General features: G+C 35.8%; 3 protein-coding genes across 5 annotated transcripts in view; 1 reads left to right on the top strand and 2 right to left on the bottom strand.

The window, feature by feature from the left end:
- Window positions 1-577: 577 nt before the first annotated feature.
- On the bottom strand, window positions 578-5,153 carry LOC108731243 (xenotropic and polytropic retrovirus receptor 1 homolog). 2 transcript variants are annotated; one of them, XM_018461466.1, is made up of 10 exons: window positions 4,850-5,153; window positions 4,617-4,727; window positions 4,328-4,481; window positions 3,587-3,831; window positions 3,040-3,301; window positions 2,446-2,813; window positions 2,020-2,362; window positions 1,766-1,935; window positions 1,568-1,701; window positions 578-1,486 (listed from the first exon to the last, which is right to left on the bottom strand). In XM_018461466.1, exons 2-10 carry the CDS (start codon window positions 4,683-4,685, stop codon window positions 1,225-1,227), a joined length of 2,007 nt encoding a protein of 668 aa, XP_018316968.1. In that variant the 5' UTR covers window positions 4,686-4,727; window positions 4,850-5,153; the 3' UTR covers window positions 578-1,224. The 2 variants fall into 2 exon arrangements, with proteins under 2 accessions (XP_018316968.1, XP_018316969.1); XM_018461467.1 differs by having other exon boundaries at window positions 4,809-4,861.
- Window positions 5,154-6,427: 1,274 nt separating this feature from the next.
- Window positions 6,428-8,666, top strand: LOC108731246 (putative serine protease K12H4.7). The gene is made up of 8 exons (XM_018461469.1): window positions 6,428-6,666; window positions 6,815-6,996; window positions 7,078-7,313; window positions 7,380-7,515; window positions 7,588-7,904; window positions 8,004-8,136; window positions 8,202-8,371; window positions 8,451-8,666. The coding sequence occupies exons 1-8, from the start codon at window positions 6,463-6,465 to the stop codon at window positions 8,558-8,560; spliced, it is 1,488 nt and encodes a 495-aa protein (XP_018316971.1). The 5' UTR covers window positions 6,428-6,462; the 3' UTR covers window positions 8,561-8,666.
- Window positions 8,667-9,026: 360 nt separating this feature from the next.
- The window catches only part of LOC108731242 (uncharacterized), a 30,753-nt gene continuing 16,184 nt past the window's right edge, over window positions 9,027-23,595 (bottom strand). Inside the window, exons 3-12 of one of the 2 annotated variants that reach the window (XR_001937013.1) lie at window positions 20,708-20,920; window positions 16,290-16,531; window positions 15,967-16,178; window positions 15,589-15,800; window positions 14,988-15,191; window positions 14,788-14,904; window positions 14,396-14,668; window positions 13,531-14,011; window positions 12,264-12,725; window positions 10,304-10,375 (exon numbers count right to left, since the gene is read on the bottom strand). Coding sequence is in view for 1 of the 2 variants with exons in the window: in XM_018461465.1 (XP_018316967.1) it covers window positions 9,979-10,375; window positions 13,531-14,011; window positions 14,396-14,668; window positions 14,788-14,904; window positions 14,988-15,191; window positions 15,589-15,800; window positions 15,967-16,178; window positions 16,290-16,531; window positions 20,708-20,920 (2,351 nt within the window). In the remaining variant the exon portion in view is untranslated. Of the gene's footprint in view, window positions 10,376-12,263; window positions 12,726-13,530; window positions 14,012-14,395; window positions 14,669-14,787; window positions 14,905-14,987; window positions 15,192-15,588; window positions 15,801-15,966; window positions 16,179-16,289; window positions 16,532-20,707; window positions 20,921-23,595 lie in introns of both variants that reach the window. The other variant, XM_018461465.1, reaches the window with a different exon arrangement.

The raw sequence follows: 23,595 nt of genomic DNA on the forward strand, positions 1-23,595 counted from the left end.
ATTTCTCGTTATTTCAATGTATTAAAATTATTTTATCTTAGATTCCACACATGCTACTTTATATGTATGTGTGCAGTCAATTTAAAGTTTTATTATTAACTTATTTCGTGATACACTTGTGTAAATAATTAGTAACAGATAAGGCATAAGTACAATATAATTTAAAATAATGAAATAAAATATAACAATATTAATTTTTATCATCTTATTGAGTAGATGTTTTTTTAAGTATATGTAATAATAATATCTGAAACATTAAATAATACTTATAACAAAAGAAAATATATTGTTACTACTTCTTTAAAATTAATATAATGTATAGAATATTATCTTACAATATAAAACAGTCGGATAATTTCAATACTACTTTATATACAAAACACTACTGTCCAAATAATGCAGAGCATTAGTAAATTAAACATCGAATTTGCAAATTTGATATTCTACTTTTTTTACTACTAGAAAATAATTTATATAACTACGTACATATTTAGGCCAACATAATTACATACATGGATATAAGTATAGTAATTATGTTTAATATGTATAAAAAAAGCACATTTTTTATAACAGCCTTCCTAGTATTAATACATGTTTAGTATCACTTCTGTTATGAGCGTAATAACATCAGACTATTTTGTATCAATACTTCCTTTCTCTCTACTTTCATTTTAAAGATATTTACCTATGGCATCGATTATCTATTGTTAAAAAATGGCGTTTTTAGAAAAAATTGATAACGATACAGCAAATAAAATCACAGTATATAATAGCATCTAAAATGGCAGGCAAAATGACCTTACTTATCAACAATTCGTAAAGCTTGTATGCAAAAGCACACGCTTCATATTTACATGTTACATCTTTCTATGTGCCTGTATCTAAAAGCTATAAAATTCGTGAAGTTGTTTATTTAAGCTATTGTTCGTTCTTGTGTTGGAAGACTCTCGGTGCAGGCTATTTGTAGGATTATTATAATTTATCGTAAAATATTTCATATGAGAGAAGCGCGAAAGGCACTATATATGTACTACAATAATTTTAGTTTTCTAGTCATCTACTGGTTCTAAAGCATATGATAATTATCTATCTTTCAGCAAAATCGATATGTATCGTTTACAAAATCTTGCAAATTATTTTCTCTAACTACCAGACTTTGGAGGCTTTCCATCCATATTGGAGGAAATTAAAGATGATATTGTACAAAAATCTTAAACTATATGTTCAACTGGCATTTGATATATCGACATCTATAGTTTCTTCCTTAAGAAGTGCTCGTTTCTCTTCTTTTGCATTGCTCTGCTTTTTACCGCCGCTTTTACGTTTGCCTCTATTAAGTACACCGTTCTCATCATCCATCATACGTAAAATTTGCGTTTGATCGGAGCTTTCTATAGGTGCTATCGAGATATCACGAACGGCGCGGAATCTACCGCAATTATTCAAATGTTCGTTCTCTAAACGGAAAAAGTTCCACACAAATCGCCTAAAAACAGTTTTGCAATGAGACAGAAAAGTATAACGAAATTTTCAAATAAACTTGAACAGTGGCGAAAAGCGTACTTACCTGAAAACCTCGAGAGGTGCTACTATGGAAGTCATTAAGTCGCCAGAAATGTACCCGCACTCAATGAGAATAAAACTCGCAATCCATATAAATCGTAGTATAAAATCTTCTATTATTGCGAAATAATAAAACCACTAAAACACACGTGTAATATGTAATATCACTTTTAGCAACAATGTTATTTGTTATTTTACTTACGGCTGTTGAGTAAACTACTTCCTCCCGTAGAAAACGATTTTCACCAGCATTACTATCTAAAAGGCCCCAATCCATCTTGAGATCCCATGTATACGAATATATCGAATTAATAAGGCAGCTACACACCCATAGCCACAACCATGGATTTTCCCATTTATTATTATATTCCGCTAAAAAAGCGTATTATCTCGTGGTTATTTTTAAGATGTTAAAACCTTAAATTATAAAAAAAAATCACTTTCAGTTCAACCTACTTCCGTGATAAGCGTATAAAGTGTTGGCTGCAACAACGAGAAACGTTGTGGAATACTTTCCAGCATTCATTAAATGTGGAAATGCCTCTTTAGAATCTCGATATCTGCGAACGCACTGCGCGAAGCGAAACCATGCCGGTAAGCAATTCACAATAGGTCTAATGATGAGAGAACCGGACATGCACTGCGTAGTATCGCTCGCTTTCAACCAATCACCGTTTGTAATATAGAAGCATATTAAAAAGTGAAAGTCCAAGAATGCAGTCGCCAAACTGTTGAACTGGTCCGCCAACCAGAAATCAGCAAAATTGACATACGCAAATGGTGATATTAAAACGCGTCCCTAAAATAAGACAAAGGACTATATTCAATTTTTTATTCATATGAAATACTGCACAAGTGAAATATTGCACAAATTATACTTACTATGATCTTTAGCAGCCAGAAACGAGCTTCGTGGCGAAACATTTTAACTGGATTCAATAGAAAGATCAGCATGATACAGACAAGTACTAATGGATTTACGTATGGCGGAATGCTTAGACTGGCACTATATAAGAAACTTAGTAAACTAAGCGTCCAAACTACTCCGAGGACTGCGGCCAATTCCATGAGATGTTGCTCCGAAAGATGATTTCGTGGGTCCAGCTCAAATATCAAAACGTGATTGACGCCGGAAGATCTCCATCCATAAACGTTAATTCCGATAAGGAACAAGAACTCGATTATGAGGAAGGGACCTCGGTATAGTCTAAATGCGATTTTTAGATTCTCCCCGCTGTCGTGGAAGACGGCTGAAAGTAACGAGATTTTAAATAGCACAAATATAAACAAAAAGGATTCCCGGTATTCCAACAAATTAAAGTGCCAACAAACCAAGAGTGCGCAGATTAAAATTTTTTTAATAAATCACATTTACTCAAGTTAATTATATTTAAAATCTTATAACATTCTACTCATTGTGAACAACACAGCTACAAATTCGTCGTAATTTTGAACAGATAAACATTCCAACAATACCTGAAAGAACAACTGCAACAGATAGGACGATAAAGCTACCAGAGAATAAGCCAACTTTGAAAGTAGTCCATGGACTTTGGTGCTCGCCAAGCGGTGGCACCCGAAGACGTTTCATAGCTCGTTGCCGATCGCCACCTTCGAGATCGTTCGTCACTAAGGCTTCTGTTTCCTGAATCAATTTGTCTATATCTTTGGATGTGTAGAAGTGTGACGTTTCCACGCACTCGACTCTCCATTTTGTACCGGCGTCAACTGACAATAACTAGAAGCATTTGACAATGTATTGTAAGAATTTAAAATCACTGTATAATTGAATAATACAAAATGTCAAGGACAATAACTGGTTTTTACTTGGATATACACAAGGAATATAGGTATTGTGTCATACATAGTAGTTGTTTCTTGCACCAATATTTTGCAACTACGAGAGGAAAGACATGATGCTAATGATATTGGGGTAATTGTAGCCTCTGAAATTACACAAGCTGTGACTAATAGGCGAAAAATGACAAAAAGTATGATAACATCATTATATGCAATAAGATACCTTGTCGTGTTTCTTGAGAATCTTGCGGAATCCGGTGTGATTAAGAGTCTGATAATTTTGAAGAAGGATTAGCGAAAGATAAAATTCTGAAAATGCAAGTTTTAGGTCCCTAAGCTTTCTGGTAGGCAGAAGCGGCTTCGCGCTGATTTTTCCTTTGTTCTTCCCACTTCCCTGTTGTAGCTCCACTGCAGTCTTCAATTCACTTTGTAAAGCAGCATATTTGCGTGTAGCCTCTGCCAATTTTTCTGCAATAAATGCCCAGTAAATGGGAATGAATTAAAGTGGGTTGAAATAGATTCAGATTATTAGAAATACACATTCATGCAAATAAATCCTTTTCAGTCCGAATGCATTTTGATTCATTTATAGGAATTGCAGCATAAAACATATTTTTATACACCTTTAAATATAAGAATAATATTATTTTTGCAATATGTATTACTGCCAATTCAAAATTCTGAATAAGAGATGGAGTTTTTCAATCCAATTGAATCCAACTATTCTTTTTTTATTCAATTAGATTCAATAGAACAGAATAATGAGACCTAAATAGATAAGACTAAAATAAAAAATAAAGATCGAATAAAACTAAAAAAAGTTCTTTCTTTATTCAGTTGAATTCAATGGGCTCAAAATACGCACAAAATTTTAATCTATTTTAATCCATTCTCAATTACTGGGTAAACAGATAACATAACTGTTTATAGGAAGATTACATTTTAGCGTCGGAAATACTCTCACCTGAATAAAATGTATTAATCTTCTTTAATTCACGATCACAGAATGTAAAAAACACCTCGTCAAAAGACGCAAAGTGACGTGATATCACTTCTGGTTCTACACTTTCATCCGAAGGCGCTTCCTCCACCGCTGTGTAAAGCATCGCTTTCATTTCCTGTAAAATCAGAGAGACAAAGCGCTTGAAAGTACATCATATGTAATTATATTTAGAACTTAATGTTTGTTAAAATCCCACACTATCCTTGCATTAGTAGAGCATAAATTTAAATGTTTGTACTCAATGTTATACCTCATAACTAATATATTGTTTACGCCATTCGGGCGTAATGTGGGCTGATAGATGCTCCGCGAACTTCATGTTGTCTAATTACTACGCACAGCTAATACTAATTGCACTAATCTGTAAAAAAAATTAAAGCAGTTAGAAATAAAACAAACAATTAATGATATTAAATGAAGAACATTATAAATGGAAGAGTACATGAGAAATTAGCGAGTCACTGAATTGTTTTTCGTACTCACTCGAGCTCATCAGAAGATTTCTGAGTTCCAAGCGAGGTTACAAGCGGCATTTATACCGTACTAAGGAACTTTGTCGGCAGCGGCTAATCAAACGCTTTGTTTGTTGTTTGGAGCAACGATAAATATTTAACCGGTCGCGAGATAAAAACTATTTGGAGTTCGCTGCAACCAGCTGAATTCGAGTCTCTGCCAAGAGAATCCAATCCTTTCGCACCGCGTTGTCACACATTCCATTAATTGAACCACTGATTCTAGCTGAAATTCTCGGAAAAAGCACGCGATATTCTCATGTATGTACACTAGCGGAACGTTCTACGGCAATGCCTGCCACAGGTCGATTCGTCACACGTGGTCATATGGTTGCTCACGGGACAACTCACGAGACTCTCGCATCGATACGCTCGTGGAGTCTTTTAATATTTTCATTATTCTCGATGACACTATTCCCGGAGCGACGTTTTTCGTAACAGGAAAGAATTCAACAAAATCGAACGTTCGATTAGATAAAAGAGATATATATAAACATTCATTTTATTGCAGGATGAAAAAAAAGTATTTTCTAAAAATATAAATTTTTTAATAAAGTAAAGATAGTAAATTAGAGTAAATGAAGCAGGAGATTAAAATTTGTTACCAATAATGAAGTGTAATTAATAAAAATTTGTCAACAATTTTGATCAGTAAGTCAAATTTTATGAGAAAGTTGTACTACGATTAAAAAGCTACAGATTTGATAAATTTCTCCTAATAAGATAATTTTAAAAGGGAATATCAATAAATTTTTACATTGTTTATCCCGACTGATGACAAGGAAGGTTGCATTAAATAGACTTCGCTCTATACAGCTGCACCACGTTACACATGCCGGGCCTTCAGAAGGAGACAGATATATGGTATGTATAATTAAATGCCATAGACAAAAAAAGACAAGAGATAAAGATATAGGAGGTGTAGCTGTGGAAACACAATGGATGTTTTCTCTCAAGTTTATAAATACATCCAATTACTATAAATATAATCTTCCTCTTTTTTTTTACTTATCATCATTATCAGTCTTATTTTGTAGTATGTCTAATAAAATTTCTACCAGAGAATTTCAGAAATAAGAACTTACGCCCGTATCGTAACGGCCACGTGTAAAGTCCATGTTTAACCTGAACAGGAGGGTAAAATATTTATTTCTATAACAAATATATAGGCTGGTATTTTTATAATTTCGTATATTCGATACCGTCTTAAGTACAATCTAACGGTGTCATAAAATAATCATATAAAGTCGTATTTTAACGTCTTAAATCATAAAACGATTAAATCTTAAGCCATATTAACATCTTAAATAGTTAGAACGATGTTAAAATAAGAACGGAGTATGAATATCAGTTATAAATACATTTTGCATGAATAATGACTGCAACAATGTAGTTTTTTTGGCATTACCAAATAAAAAAAATATGAAGCAAAAGTATTCCATCCATTTGCAGTCACATAATGTATTAATAATTAATTTCTTTATTATAATTAATTTTGGTACAAGTCTTTTTAAAATATACCCATATCTTCTTTTACAGAATTGTTTTTAATAAAAAATAAGAATAATTTAAATATATTTTAAAATGCGGTTTCTTATACCGTTACTATCAATTGCATTGAGTATCTTAAGTATTACTACGGCATGGCGTACTTTCTTAAGAGGTCGCAGTAAAGGAGGCAATTTAGGAAATCCAATTTTGTCTTTTGAAACACCGCTTCCTGAAGAGCGATGGTTTACTCAGTATCTGGATCACTTCAATCCAACTGATGTTAATGTTTGGAACCAGGTAATACAAAATATAGAATTTTGATAATACATCATATGTTTTATTTATTATTTCTTTAAAGAGATTGTACTAACTTTAAGCTTAAATTTGATATTCTATTTCATTTTATACTTTACATTATTGCTTATAATTTGTTACATCTTTACAGAGATACTTCGTTAATACTGATTTTTATAAACCCAATGGCCCAATATTTTTAATGATTGGAGCTGAAGGTATAGCAAATGCGACATGGATGGTAGAGGGTGAATGGATTCAGTATGCCAAAGAATTTGGAGCAATGTGTTTTTATCTAGAGCATCGTTATTATGGGAAAAGCCATCCCACTGTGTATGTTACAGGAAAATATATATAAATGCAAAAAGGAAAGTTAGTTCGCAATTTTATATTACATGTCATGAATATTTGCAGGGATCTTAGCGTAAAGAACTTAATGTATTTGAGTTCAGAACAGGCATTAGCGGATTTAGCGTACTTCATCACGAGTGTTAATGTCGCATATAAATTCCCAAGTGATACAAAATGGATTGTATTTGGAGGATCATACGGTGGATCTCTCGCTGCTTGGATGCGCGCCAAATATCCTCACTTGGTACATGGAGCTGTGTCTGCTAGTGGACCACTGTTAGCACTGATTGACTTTTCTGGTAGCGTAATTGTAAATAGTAAATTTTAATAAGTATGCCATGTATATAAATAATTTTGTATTACAGAATATTATAAAGTTGTTACAAATGCTTTGAAAGAGTATTCTGATAAATGTGTCAGTGTAATACAAGAGGCTAACTCGCAATTCAATATAATGTTACACCATACTGCTGGTCAACAGCAAATACAGAAAAAATTTAAGTGAGTATGTTTGCCAAGATACAGAATTACTGATTGGGGTATGCTCGTTTTCTTATAAATTATGTTTCACAGATTATGCGACCCAATTGATCCTGGACATACAAAGTTAGTAGATATTTCCAACTTATATGAAGCATTGGCTGGTAACTTTGCTGGCGTTGTACAATATAATAAAGACAATCGCCAAAGCTCCCAAATCGTTAATATTACTATTGAGACTGTATGTGATATTTTAGTAGATGAGAAAATAGGAAAGTCTATTGATAGGCTTGCTTATGTAAACAATATAATATTGAATGCTACCAAAGAGAAGTGTTTAGATTATAGATATGAAACGATGATTCATGAACTTCGAAACATCACCTGGGCTAGTGAACAAGCGGAAGGAGGTAACGTATTTAAATTAATATCGCATATATGTATACTTATTATCTTAATTATTTTATTATGATGGCCTGCTAATAGCAAATTATGAATGATACTTGCAGGACGTCAATGGATGTACCAGACCTGTACAGAGTTCGGATTCTTCCAAACCTCCACCGGACAGATTGATGTGTTTGGGAATAATTTTCCAGTGGAATTTTTTGCACAGCAATGCGTCGATATTTTCGGGCCTAAGTTTGTTTTCCTTTAAATTATATTCCAACTATATTAGAGTATTGATGTACAAAACTCTTTTGCAGATATGATATGAACTTATTGGAATCTGCGGCCATACGAACGAATGTTTTGTATGGTGCATTAAATCTACAAGTGACAAATGTAGTATTTGTACATGGTTCTATCGATCCTTGGCATGTGTTGGGTATCGTACAATCTTCTAATCCACAAGCGCCTGCCATCTATATCAACGGTAAATTGAATATGTTGTAGATATCTCACAATTATTTATATTAATTCTCCTATAAATACGTTACATCATTTATTTAAAGGCACTGCACATTGTGCAAATATGTATCCTCCATCAGAACGTGATATGCCTCAACTAAAGGAGGCAAGAAAACAAATAAGAGGTCTAATCAAGCAATGGCTACAAAATTGAGCTCTATGTGATGTTATAGAAATAAACACCATAACTATCTTAGCCATTAAAGAATGCCAATTTTTCAAATTGTTCCAATCAATTATTAATGTTCCAAATATTTTAGAAAGACTACATTCTATATAGTATTTTTTTATTACTTGGATAAAAGAACATATATATATATATACATTTATATAAATATGTTTTTGTAATTTCATATAAATGTGAAATTTTAAGTCTAGTGATCCTTATATGTACATGTAATTTACGATATATAATGTACCATGTTTAAGTGACAAAATTGCTTCTTCAACAAATTGAACAAATTTGCCCCAAATGGCACTATTGTAATTTATTACGATAAATAGAATCACGCATCTACAATGTCACTTCACATATGTAATTCTTTCAGTCAATTAATAAAAACTTATTATTGTAGCAATTACATTATTTCTTAAATACACGTAAATTTTAATGAGCTGGATAAAAATGTTTAATAAGTAATAATTATAATTAATGTTACATACTTATAATACAAACTTGGTAGTAAAATATATTGAAGATATAACAGCGATGAACGAGGCACTCATTTTCATAATCGTAGTATGTCTTTGAATCCTCATTTACTTACGTATAAGTAAATATGCAACTCGTACACATACACAACACGATATTTGTCCTATTCCTAAGTGGATAACATCGGCCTTCCCTTAATGATATCTATATGCAATATATCCGGTTTTTGGAAACATAGTAATCCATTTAAAGCGAGGCCAAGGTACCCATAACAGATGTACGTTCTGCTGATATCCGGCGTCTCCTTAGGATGCGTTCCATTTGGCACTTACGACGCTCGCGAGCATTATTTGTCCTAGTTTAATGTTTGATAAACAACATCTTTAAAGATGAAGTGAGTAAAGATTCCGTGAGCGTTGTGAGCGTCAAGTGTGATGCTCCCTTAGACAAATATTTTCATAAAGATGGTTACGTAAATCCTTGATCTTAGATTAACTTATTGTTAAGCGTTATGGTACTGCGTCTCTATTTGATCGTTATTGTATATTATTTCTTTGCTTTTTGGCATATCCTCTGACCAGCTTCTACTACCTTCTTTACGACGAGCGACTATCTCTCTATCCTTCTCATTTTTAAACTATAGTGTGTATAATATTTACATTTCATAACATAATGACGGTAAATAATTTATAACGTAACAGAACAATACATGTAGGATCTATTCGGATTATTATCCGTCTGTTTTTTGTAAGACGATATCTAGATACTACTTGTGCTAGCGGAAGATTCACTGTGCTCCTTCATTTAAGGAGTATCTTTTAACCCGTGATAGTTACGAACGTTCACTACGTCAAATCATCACGTCCAGGTGATTGCAGATGATAGCAAATATGAAGATTTTTCCCTGTTTTGCTCTCTGTTTAATATCTATGATGGGATTGCGACTGTCTCCATTCGGGTGTTGCGTTTCCGTGATGATGATGATGGTGATGATGGTGACGCTTCTTATCGGAGACGCTGGCGTGTTTGCTTGATGGATATGCGGCGACGTCGCTAACAACTAATTCTGAGCCGTCGCGTTCAGTGTTATTACCACGGAAGTTCTCCCGGTATCCTGGTTCATCCAGGGTCTCCTTGCGACGAAGCGGTGGATGGCTCGCCTTGTGGCCAGTGGTTTCGTGCAGATTCTCCCAGGCTTGGCGATAATATCGATTCAGGCCTCCTCGACTCTCCGAGGAACTGCTATCGAAACTGGCAACAGTATTACAATCGGGCGATGCACGGTGACGATAGTGTTTACTGCTTCTTCCGCGATTTCTACATAAAGAATGAACATGTTAATAACTTTTTCCTTTCATATGTATTGAATTACTATCACATAATTATGAGTAAGGAATGGAACTAAAATGTTACTTGTAACACCGTTACTTTCCTTATTGTTACTCTGTTAATCATAATATTTGATTGACAAATTTTTTTAACTGACTAATATTTTTATGATGATAACATCAGGTTTGGAAAATCACTCAATGATTATTTGTAACGAATTGAAAAAGTCACTCGTTACTGAAAAAGTTAACTCAGCATTTGTAAATCGGTACTTTTTAATCGTTACTTATAGGTATAACGAGTTATATGGATTACATTATTCATTATTCTCGTTACAAATTTTTTTTTCAGTAAGTAAACGCATAATGACAAGTTATCTTTCAAAGTGACCATAGCGCAATCCATGGTATAATAAGGCCTGTTCTTTTTGGCTGAACTTTTGCACCAGTTCATCTTTCTTCCTTTTCTCTTCAGGAGCAAAGAAAAAGAAGAAAGACGAACTGATACAAAAGTTCAGCCAAAAAGAACAGGCCTATAAAGAAGAGGTGTGCTCGTGAGGTACAGCCGGTCACAGAAAGGTTGCAACACTTTTTTTCGATGAGTTTCGAAATGCAGTTTACTAACCGAGTTAATTGATTCTTATTTGTGGATCCATGAATAAGAACCAATCGTTCGGTGAGGAAGCTGCACTTTCGAAACCCATCGAAAAAAAGGGTGCAACCTTTTTATGACCGGCTGTACATCAAATTTTGACCCGTTCTGCGCATATATAGCGTTGGAACAAGTCGTCTTCCATATTGGAAAATGATTATGGAATGATTGGAAATGATATTGGAGTAAAGAAAACAAAGAGACTGACATACATATCACTTGTTCCACCATCCTCATTGGTTAATCATCTTCTTGCGCAACAGCACACCTCTTCTTTATCACGCCATGGCGCAATCTAATTTAGTTAGTTATCATTATAGTCATAAACATTGCAACGTCGTTATCAAATTTTTATTACAAAAATGTAACGGAATAGTAACTCTTTCATTCCATGATATTAAATAATTTTAATTTTGTAGCACTAAAACTATTTGCATAAAAAATGAAATAAAGAGGCAAAGCGTTACGTGCAATGGGTTTAGAAGAGTTGGATTGTTCACGTGTATCTTGTACGCTTTTAGTGAATAAAAGTAAGTAACGAATTTGACCGTTGTATGTATCTTAAAATTAAATGCAAGAGAGCCCATCCTGTTACTACGACCCGAAGTGATTTTTAAGCCACTGACAATCGAAATGAAAACAGATCTAGAAGAGAGAAAACAAAGTCTGAGCAATAGTTCTAAAATACTAAAAGATTTATATATACTACTTAATATTACATATATGTTGTATACATATATCATGTACCTGTCCAATTATAGCATAACTAATAAAATCTTAAAGAGATTACAACATAAAGTATTGCAGGCATGGAAAGAACACATAAGAAGCATTATATATAATTATCTTCCGTCGCGATTTCTATGTAGTCATACTCAGGATTTCTAGACCGTAATCGTTCCTACTGTAGTCGGCTTCGTCTTATCTTAAGATAATGAAGTAAAACGAAGAGAGTAAAATGATCCCAGTAAATATAAACCCTGTTAATAACATTTAGACGTCTGTTAGTCTTTTCTTTATAAGATTATACCTTTATGCTCAGGATATATGACCACTTTCTAGAATCCTTGAATATACGGCGGAGATTTATTTGCTATAACAGGGTGTTGATGTGTTCGGGTGCGTGCAACGCACTGTAACCATCTTCTACTTTGCATGGCGTGCCATGATGTCAAAACGAGCTAACGCTAAAGAAAGTGCTCAGTAAAACCTTGCTCTCGTTTACCTTGACTAGTATCACTCGCGAGGGTGGCGCGTAGTAGTTGGTGGTGGTACGTGGTGATGATTGATGTGGTGGGCGGTAGTTGCGTGGAGGGTTGGGGTGGTAGTGGTGGTTGTAGGCTTTATTAGAATGGAACGATTCTCTCTTTCTTTTCTCTTGTTCTTTTTACGTTTACGACGAGGGTGAGAAAGAGGGGCAGCGATGGCGGTTTACAGAGAGGGATTCGAGAAGTAGCCGGCGCGATGCGCCGCTGACAGAGTGAAAGAGTAAGGATGATCGCTACCGCGGCGTGCCGTGAGGTCGCGGCGCCCCAGGTGCTGGTCGGGGAAGGGTAGCGCGAGTAGCGTATACCAACGCGAGGGCATTCCGGTATCGCCCCTCCCAAGGCCACCACTACCGCCACCCCTCAGCGCACCAACCCCACCGAGCCCCCTGCGGCGCCTTCCTCTGACGCTGCCACTGCCGCTAACCACCGCAATACACAAATGGACTGTGTTAATTATTATCGTGGCGGATTAGACTATCAACGAGACTCACGCGTTTCTCTGATCTTAGATCTTGCGACGCGTCTACACCATTGTTTCTCAACTTTACTTCGGCCACGTCACTTTTATTTGCATTTACAGTTATCTTCATTTCAATTCCACAAAAGACATTTTGACTCATTTATTATGATGTTCCATTTTTTTTACATGCGAAGAGAATACCATAGACCTTTAGGTGGCCGCATGACTCACGTTGAGAACCATTGGTTAACAAACAACAACAAATTAAAGAAAATTATTATAGATCAATCAGAAAATGAAAAAATATCTTTTTTGCAAAGCGTAATATGAGGCTCTACATTTAAGGTAAATTACAGGCTAAATTACAAAAAAGCTTGATCAATGAAAGGGTGGTAGTACTATTGTATATCCTTAATTCTAAGATGTTAGAGGTTCTTTTGTTACGTCAAGACTCTAAGAAACATGTACATTTTCAGTAAGCAAAATCATTTTGTATGAAAAAAATTACAATGCAGCATATATATATATGTATATGTATTACAAGTTAGGAAAAGGACAAAGCGGTAGAAGACAGAAATTAGATCAAATTAATACAAAGTAAGCGTTACAATGTACAATCCGTTCGAATATCATCTATGTATATCAGAGTGCGTTATGATATATTATCAGAAATAGAGAAGATTCACGGGATGAAGACTTGACGATGATCGAAATCGAATCATCGCTTAAAATGGCTGATGACGCGTTATTTTTTTTTTATATACCTGCGTATGAGTATAACGACTGTTGTGATCACCGCGGCGAGGAACACAAAACCGCCGAACACTCCCAGAGCGATCACAGCTCCCAAGTTCAATTTGGCTTGATGGGTACCGCTGGGTTGCTCAGCGTTGTCCACTCGGAAGGGACCAGACGGTTCCGATATGCCCGCGCGGATTCCCGCTTGTGCGTGATCCACGCCGCTTCCGGATATCTCGTTGTCCTGTGGGTGATCGCTGCCGGCATCATTCACCGACGGAGTCACGGGTCTATTTAGGCCGATGCTCGGCCTCCTAGAGACAGTCTCCCTCACCGTCGCTGGGAGTTCCGCAGTGTTTGGTACATTCTTAGACGGCAAGGGAGTCGTACTGGTGTTTGCTGTACTTGTCGTGGTCCTGGTTCTCGGAGTGAGGTACGTTCGAATTTTCGGAGTGGATGGGCGTAACGTCGCTCGGGTAGGAGAACTCAAAGTTGTTCGTGGTTCCTCTGATAAAGAAAAGTTTGCACATTAAATATGTACATAAACACATCCTACTCCCTATAAGTATTTAAATTTATTTTTGCAGATATATATATTAATATTTATTATTATATTATAATTTTGACTATAAACTTGACATAACATTTAATTTTCGTTATTATGAAATTTTATGAAAATGTTAGAAATATAATTTATCAAACGTAATTATTATTTCAAATGATTGAAAATCATTAAATCACTTAATAAATAATTATCGCTACGTCAAATCTATTTTTGTGCAGTAATTAAATAGAAATTTAATTGTAATTTTATAATTTTTCAAAATTTATTTCTTTATAAATTTATATGATACATTCTGACTTTTATATTATAAATCTATAAATAAGTACCTGTGCAAATTGGTGCAGTGCGATCGTATGATCCGGTACTTAAACATGTTATATGCCGGGAACCAACGAGCCGATAACCCTTTTCACATGTGTAAGTAACGACGCTATTAACTTGTAGACTTTGATTGAAGGTATTCCTCACCAGGACACTTTCACGCTCTATTTCAATAGAACTGTGCGCAACCGTAGCCGGTGGATCGCAAAGAATCGGCTCGCATCGCGGCGGTGGACCATTCCAACGCTCGTCGACATCGCAAATTAGTCGAGCACGTCCTGCAGTCGCAGAGATTGGCTTATGATCATTTCTCATAAATGATTTACAAGATATTCGTTCTCTATCTCAAATGCACCGTGAATAATTATGACGAGTTGTGATGAACTGTAATACTTACCGGTCATCTCATAACCATCATCACAGATATACTGCACTTGGCTGAGATAAGTGGTGGTTTCGTTGATGAGTATGTAACTACCGTATTTTATGTTGGCGGGATAATTGCAATCGATATCTGAAACGATGAGAGCGCGTTACGATGCGAGTCACGTTCGCGATGATTTCATTTGAATACAACTCCCCGATCGTGTTTCTTACATTTGCACACCGGTGGAAACTCATTGTAGAAACCGGAATCGAGGCAAATGCGATTTAATGGTCCGACCAAGAGGCTACCGCTGTCACATTCGTACTCCACGGTTGCTCCAACTTCATAAACGTTGCCGGAGATTTTAGTCGACTCGGTGATCACCGTCATCGTAGAATTTGGTGGTTGTTCGGGTCTGCCACAAGCTTGTGGTGCTGAAAAAGTAAAATGATTTATTCTGTTGTTCAACGAAAAGATAGTTACTTAGTAATAAAATAGCATCCATAATAGAAAAATATTAAATACGGAGTTTTAAGAAACAAATAGATTGAAGACTTTAAATAAGAATAAAATGTATCAAAAAACTTTAAGAGAAATTATATCTTAAGAAAATTTATTCGACCAATAAGTAACAATTGAGAATTTTAGAATTTTATATTTTTCAGAATATGAATTAAATAATTTTACGATATATATTATGTTAAACTCTCACAGAATCTTACAAATAAGAAGCTTCTAAATACATTATTTTAAATGTGTTATATTTAAAGTATCTTTTCTGGAGTATTGCTTAAAGAGCAAGAATGCGAATGTGTGGCAAATGATACTCACGATGCTGACAAATAAAATTAAGCCGGGATGAGCAAAGTGTATCGGACCAAAGCCATTGCTTTCTGCTGTCGTACTGAACACAATCTTCAGGACCTGGTGATGGATCCCAGAACGAAACAGACACCTCCTCACCACTTCCGGCCCATCTCCATGAGGTTCGATCATTCGGGTCTCTAATTGCGCTCATCCAATACCGAATGGACTTGTCGCTCCTTCATTAATATAATCAAGAAAATTTTCATTTATTATTTTTTAAACAGATGATTATTTTAGTATTATTAAAAAAAATTTTAATATGACGTTTTTAAGTGATATATTTAAAAATTATATTATACACATAGATTTTCTCTATATTAGCTACATGAATAATGAATGTACCCGTGCCGTCTCCATAGTTCCCAGGAAATAAATCCCTGCAGAGCTGGATTGCTCTCATCTACGAGAGTGCCACCTCGCGCACGGCAGAATGCTAGAGCTTCCGTTAATGTCAATGGATGGCGATTGTAAAATATGTAGCATTTGCCGTTGTAAGTTGCCGTTGATCCTGGCGGTTGGTCTCGGAATTGAGGGCACCTCTCAATCGGCAAGGCCTGTATTCATTTTTTATGCAATCAATCATTATTGCATCCATAGAAGAGGGAGAAATAGAGTTATTTCCATTCTGACGTAAGACCTAGTTGTTGCACAACTATTAAATCTACCTGATCGGTATAGACGAATGCCTCACACAAGGACAACTGCACGGGAATATTGGCAAACTTCGGAACCTCCAGATGCACCGAAACGAAAGCTCCGGGCATCGGTGGGTTACAAGGCAAAAAGAGAGGCTGCCCTTCTTCTAAAGATCCGGTAAATTGATTGCAAATGGGGTTTGTTGCCAAGTCTGGTTGATTGTTACCAACTCGGACGATGATGGTGCCGGGGACGATGATGGTATCGTTGCCTGGAGGCCAATTAAATTAATTTGTTTGTTAAAACTCATGGACAATTTTGATTGTAATATTTTGGTTTCAATTTTGTCTTAGATATTATAAAGAAATTATCATAAGATATATCGATCCAAAGTTTTTTTTTCGTGCTGAAACGTAGTTTTACTAAAGCAAAACAGTGGATAATATCTTTAAATTTGATGTGGATAATATCTTTAAATTTGATCGGTAAGGTGTCACCTAAACTAGATATTTACCAAAGAATCACACGAGACCTCGACTAAATGGTAATATACTTTGTTAAAATATATCTCGCTATAATCTAAATAGATCGCAGCTACATTATGGATTTTGCCAGATTAAAGAGAATCGTGGCTAAATCGAGACTTTTATTTGCAGTTTAGTTGAAAGGGTAGAACGCATGCCGATTATAAGTATCTGGACGGGTAAAATCATCTCCAGCATGCTACGTCTTCTGGCCCAGATGATAGTCCGACTGTGACTAGCTAGACAATCGCCGACGAATACCCGTAGAGTTGCAAACTGCTGCAATTACATGCTTTCGTTCTGTACAGTGATGATCATGGATTCAAACTCGTGCGACAGTCTCCCATCTGGTAAACGATCGCGTTAAGAGATAAGTACGTGCGGCATGTACGTGCGTACTTACGGTCACAAGACTTTCCTGTTGCACGTGTACAAGCTGCTATTCTCGCCTGTAATGAGTGCGTAGACATGTAGCGCACGACTGAGGAGCAACACGAGGTAAAGGAGAAACTCTCGTATCGGAAAAGGATTGGGAGACACGCTCGTGTCTTCCGCCAAGCGTCGTATCGTGAGTAAAAAGCAAGGGAAATGTTGTCCCCTATTAATCATGAATTTTAATTACTAATAATTACAGTTGGTAGACATTAATTACATTTTATCTAACTTTGTCTATCATTAGTCTCGTTAAATCTTTTTCACTAATTCAACGCTGATCTTTTTTTTATTTGATAGAAGAATAAAACTTAAATAGAAAATTGTTTTATTTGATATATGAGTTTCTCGTGAATCAAGTTCCAAATGCGTACGGCTTTATTTCGTATCTATATCGTCAAAGTTTAACACTTTCAAAATTCTTTCCTTTTTAATTTCAGAAAGATTTTATTTATGCAATTCAGTGAAAAATTATCTTATCAAATTAACAAACGCGCCTACTGTAATAAAATCCGATGCTACTTAGTTCTTTAGTTCATATATGCGATGATAAGTAGCAATGAATCTGTAGTACATGAATTAATAATGCAGTTTATTGACGAAATTGAACGAATCGATTCTTTTTCACCGCTGAGGCGTAACGTGAAAGCTGCTCTTTCACGCAGAGAGACCGAAGTAATTGTAATGCGCCGTTTGTTCAATTATGAGCGGTCGTGCGGACGGTGGAGTCGGCATAAGAATTATCGTCAGTATCTCTTCGGTGCTGGGCCGTAACTAAACAGCTGCTTAAAATGGGCTGCATTATGCCGGCCATTGTTTCATCTTCACCTCGCACAGCGATTCTACTGGCGCATCTGCATCCGCGAGCATTAAAGCTATCCAATCGTCAATTATCGCAATTGAATAATTCATCTTTCTCCGGCGTATGCTTTACCTGGCGAATTTTGTGCGAACGTGGCGACACGGAAGTCGTTAATAATCCACTCCGCCGCGCGGGATTAACTGTTTACCTCGCTCGCATGATTCTGAATTCACTTTTATCGGCTTTCCGATATATAATCAGGGGACTCGCTAATTTGCCGCTGATGAGTGGTTTCCTCGCGAAAAGATGGAAATACTTTTACTTGAGGAAGAAATAGCCAAGAGTATTTTCCTTGAATAAAAAACGAAATTCTCTCGCTTTGTGGGTGTTCAGCACTGACAATGCCATTATTATCGCTCGTTTAACAGTGAAAGTTTCTCTCATTCGAACGGACGAACTTTCGAAACGATAACGCGAATTTTCTAGTGCCCATTAACGAAGAAGTGCCTGATGTAATCTGCAGAATTGCGGAAACGCGTATCTTCATTGAACCGCAAAATTTTCCGTGCTAACCAGATACCTACAACCAGATTGCAAATTGTTTTCTTCTTGTGCAATGATTAAATAATTAATGATAAATTACATATAATATGTTATTTGTATTATACTCGTATATTACTTGGATTATTAAGGAAAAAAATGGTAAAACAATGATTTAGTTCCGGAATTAAATATACGCGATAACTTCGAGCTGATTGACGATTAAGCTCGGATTTCTCGAATGCCACTGAAAAATGCATGTGGCGTACCGCGAGAGATGGGCATTGCGATGGTTTTCTAACAATTGAAAGTGGAAAGACTCTCACTTTCATCGTGGAAGAGTTTCTAAATAATTTCGTATGCAAGCAGGGCCTTCGACTTGGTCGGTGGAAAGGGAAGGAAGTGCGAGTTTTATGGTGGAATTTTACGGATCATTTGTACAATATAAGATGGATTTTCTGCGGTTCTGTGAACGCGAAATTCTCGCAATCTATTTGTTTTATATCGAAAGCATCATCGGCTAGCCCCCAGCGATCGATTGTTCACAATAGTGATTTCATTGTCAGATCGACGAATACTCGCTGAAGCATCTCTTCGAAGATAGATCGTATCGGCCGGAGAACGCGATCAACTACAGTCTGCGTCAGAATTATATGGCATTGATTGTAAAATAACGTTTACATACTTTTATCTGCGTATTATATTTACACAATATTGCGTAAATTATATAATAAATATAGAACATTAGAAAATAGAATAATAAGTTATAAAAATAAATATTTTTAATAAAATAGAATGGAATAGATTTAATATTAAAAAGTTTAAATTTTGGAAAAATTTTTCCAACACTATTAGAATAGGTGACAATTCAGTATAGAAACCTAATTATATGTTGCATCTTTTTAAATAATTGATAAATTTTAGAAAAAAAGGGAGAAATAATTTTATCTTTAATATTATTTATATAATTAATTTCGAGTAAATGTGAGAAAAGTTGTTTGATATAATTCAATCTAAAATATTATAATTTACTCAAAGCGTAGGCTGGCAATGTTGGATAATGAATTTATTTCGCGATCGCGAATCCATCTTGTTGAGCTTGTATTACCGGTAATTATCTCGGTAATGCTTATTTATTGATAGAAAGTCGAGAAAACGTACCATGAAACGAAAGTGCCGGGCGACGGATAGAATATTACGGTATCGCGGAGATTTTATCTCAACAGCGTGAGTCTCGCATTAGAATTCATATCGAGATCATCGAGAGTTTATCGCCCGCGCTTATCAGCAGTAACGCTCGTTACAGAACGAAGCACTTCGTAGCAAATTGTATCGCACGAAAAATGCTCTTTATCGCCGTTTTTTACCAACTTATTCCGTTGAGCGACGCAATATCAATAACGAGCGTTTGATTTAATGCCTATGAGATTGACACCGCGAAGAAAATAGATATTGCAACGATTCGATGCGCTCGTAAACCACTATATGAACGGCAAAGATCTAATTATTATCGCTATTGCGATCTTTCTTACGATTCTTCATAAATTTTTTTTATTTTACACTCTACGTTAGAAGCCGTAAATTGTCCTGCTGGAAAGAAATGGTCAACCATTCGTCCGGAGCAATAATTGGAAACAGAGCGAATCGTCGCTTGAAGACCGCAGGGCAAATACCAATTTTCCGCTGTTCGTTCTCTTAATCATTGCTTTGATCAGTACCGAGTAATATTTTTGAACATTAACATATTTATCGTTGTATTTACTATTTAATATGAAACTTGTTATCTGTTACACATCCAGAAGTCTTCCACATCTGTGAACTCTTCATTCATTTAATAGTTTCATCAGTTAATGCTTAAAGTTACAAATTCAAAATACATACAATAAATAATTTCAAAATATCAACAAAATGCTTGCACTTCTCAAATTTTAATCCCTATACCTAATATTTTTATTTTCTTGTTTAGATCCAAAGTTGTTTTCGAGGTCGATGTTTTTACAGGGTAAACGACACGCTGAATGAGCTCATTGAATGTTGAACGATAGTGTGTAGAAATATCGTCTGTGATTTGCAAGAGTTCATTTATTACGCGAAACGGTAAATTCTCACAAGCGGTGAAGCGCGAAGAAATATATACGGTATTACTTACCGCAGCACGGCTTGCCGAAGTCCAGTCGCACCAGCTGCACCATGTACGGTTCCAACAGGTTCACGTACCACCACGGTCTACGTTCGGTCTTCGTCAGGGTGCAGGTTTGCGGCGTGTATCTCTGGCCGCTGCTTCCGTCAACCGCGCGTTGCGGAAATGCGTTCTCCATGGTGCTGGACTGCCTCGGCGCTTTGCCGGCTGCCACGTTCAGAACTGCAAAGAAGAATTAATACAATTATCATGCTCGATAATTGGTGCGAAATGGACTATTTCCTTAGATGTCGGAAGGTAATTGGACCTTTCTGTGCAACGACACGATGTAAATAAATTCGATGAGCCTAATAGAGGTAGCATCTCGCACCCTTTGTGTTCCTAAATATACGATAAAAACTGATTCTTCTTCTCTCTAACTGATTCCCTACCAATTACTTGTCGTATTCCTAGTAGATGCTCGATTAGAGTCTCCGTTAACGAGTGCATCGTTACAGAAAATCGGCGTGAGATTACATCGCGTTAGTAAGAGATTATCACGCACCACCCATTTTAAACTTGATCCATAAACTAAACGGACGGTTGGTTGATTATAAAGTAAAGAAGGACGCAACAGATAATCGGACTCGTATACAAGTGTATACACAACCGCACAGATTTATGCTTTGTTTTTTTTTATACGTCGAACGCATACCTCGGTGACGCGACGATATTTTCCAGTGAGAAAATCGCGTTAACTCATTATCATATTTATCTGATAAAAAGAAGGTCGGCCGCCACCACCACCGCCGCACGGGTGAATAGCCGTACGGCACGCGCAAATGGAGACCGCAACCATCTGTGGCCATCGCCAAGTTTTGTGCAACAAGTGCCGTGTATTCGCGAACACGTTGGCGGCTTTGCGGTAGTTTTACTGTACCGTATCGTGAGAATTTTATTGGTGCAATGCCGATGACGATGGTGCGTGCTACTAGCCTGCGATACGCATCATCTCGGCCTTAATAATCATGTCTAATCGGAATCCGAGCTTAGCGATGGAATCGGTATCCTTCATTGTGTTGGGCCGACCAATCAGACGGGTCTCCAAGTCTCCATAATGCTGTTGCATTATCTGGTTATTACATAGTATAATGATATTTAGCTCGTTTATACTCGTTTAAGAGCTAATCTAATATCATTCTTTACTTGATAGTCACTGAGGCCGATTAGATGGGTCTCCGTAATGCTTTTGCTTTTCTCAAGAGTATTAAAGAGTATAATGACACTTAACTCGTAATTGAGTAAATGAGCTAATCCGGTATCGTTCTTTGTAATCACTTGAGATTAAGTTAGGCTATATTTTACGATCAAATTAGATCAAAAAGTATTTTATAATCTTCTTCATACATATTTACGTCATTATAAATGTCATTGTATATGCAAATTTTATACATAGTACTCGGAAGAAAACAGGTATTCCGTATAACATATGAAATAGATAGATAATAATCTAATCTAATCTTGTAAAGCGTTTGCCAATTGCTTGCGTTGGGAATGCGTTAATAAATTTCTCACGCGCGTACAACATTCTTCATGATCGGTATAATATGTAACTTGCTCGGTATAAAGCATTTCATGGCGCCGTTTTGAGATACCATGAGACGCGCGTTTCTATATACAATCTGTTACCACGGCCTCAAGGTATCTCATGAAATCTTGCGTGGAACAATCGAGAGATGCACAGACAAGACGATGAGCGTATCGCGTATAAAAGTCCGATGCGTAAACAAAGGACTTACTGAAAATTCATCCATATGTATCAAGCGCATCTTCAAGATATTTCGATAAATGCGTTGGGAAAGAGCGGTCAGGTTTATTCGCTAAGGCTAATCTTCGGGCTCAATTGTATTCGGCGGAATTGTATTCTTGCAGTTTGTGCGGAAGAAAACTTAGCCTTCTCTGAAAGTAGGAAAGCATCATGTTATACAATTGATTCCGAATCACAGGAATAATTAACATTAAAATTCAACGAAATTAATTCTTCAACGCGTGAAAATGCTAGAAATCATAAGTAATTTAAACGGAGATAAATTGCGATTATACATATACTGTTCAGATTTATTATTTTCATAATCGGCACTAAGTAAATAATATTACAAATTAATTATATATATATTATATATATATATATTAAAAAATTAATTATTTAAAAAACTAACTTGCGCTTTTAATGCAAAATTTTTAATTAAAGGTACATGGTATAGTGTGATTAACCAAGCGGCTAAATTATAATCTTGATCGAGACGCGTCAACCGTCTGCTGTACACAATCATCCTAACGAAGCAATCGAAATTCTATCGAATAGGCGTCGGTTCGGTACACAAAGATAATCGATGTATTCTCGACCTAAACCTACATACTGGCTAGCGTCCTCCATGAAAGTCCACGTATGCCGCGCACGTTCCCACAAGACGAATGCGTATGCACGCCATACATACCTCATAATGTACAGTTATTTCTTATACACGCAAACGCAAAAGGTTTTTTTCATTATTATATCGCTTCCGTCGATATCATGTAACGAGAGGTACGACGAGCAGTCCGCAATTGTATGTCCTTTCAACCTAATAAAGGTAATCATGTACAGTAATGTTTTTTATTCTAATTGTAAGATTAAATTACTTTTACGATTGTGTTATCATAAAATTATTTATACATTATTTCAATATAAAATATTTACACGTAATGTGTGTGTGTGTGTGTGTATGTGTTCATGTCAATAAATTACACTTTAATAAAATATATATTTATAATACAAATTAATATTTTAATTGAAAGTGTTACAAAAAAGAATTAAAATTAAGCTAAGAGAAAAAGGAAAATAATATAAAACAAAATATTACTTAAAATCATGACTA

Source organism: Mycetomoellerius zeteki, unplaced genomic scaffold (assembly GCF_001594055.1).
Source record: "Mycetomoellerius zeteki isolate Tzet28-1 unplaced genomic scaffold, Tzet1.0 scaffold122, whole genome shotgun sequence".
Classification (NCBI taxonomy): Eukaryota; Metazoa; Arthropoda; class Insecta; order Hymenoptera; family Formicidae; genus Mycetomoellerius; species Mycetomoellerius zeteki.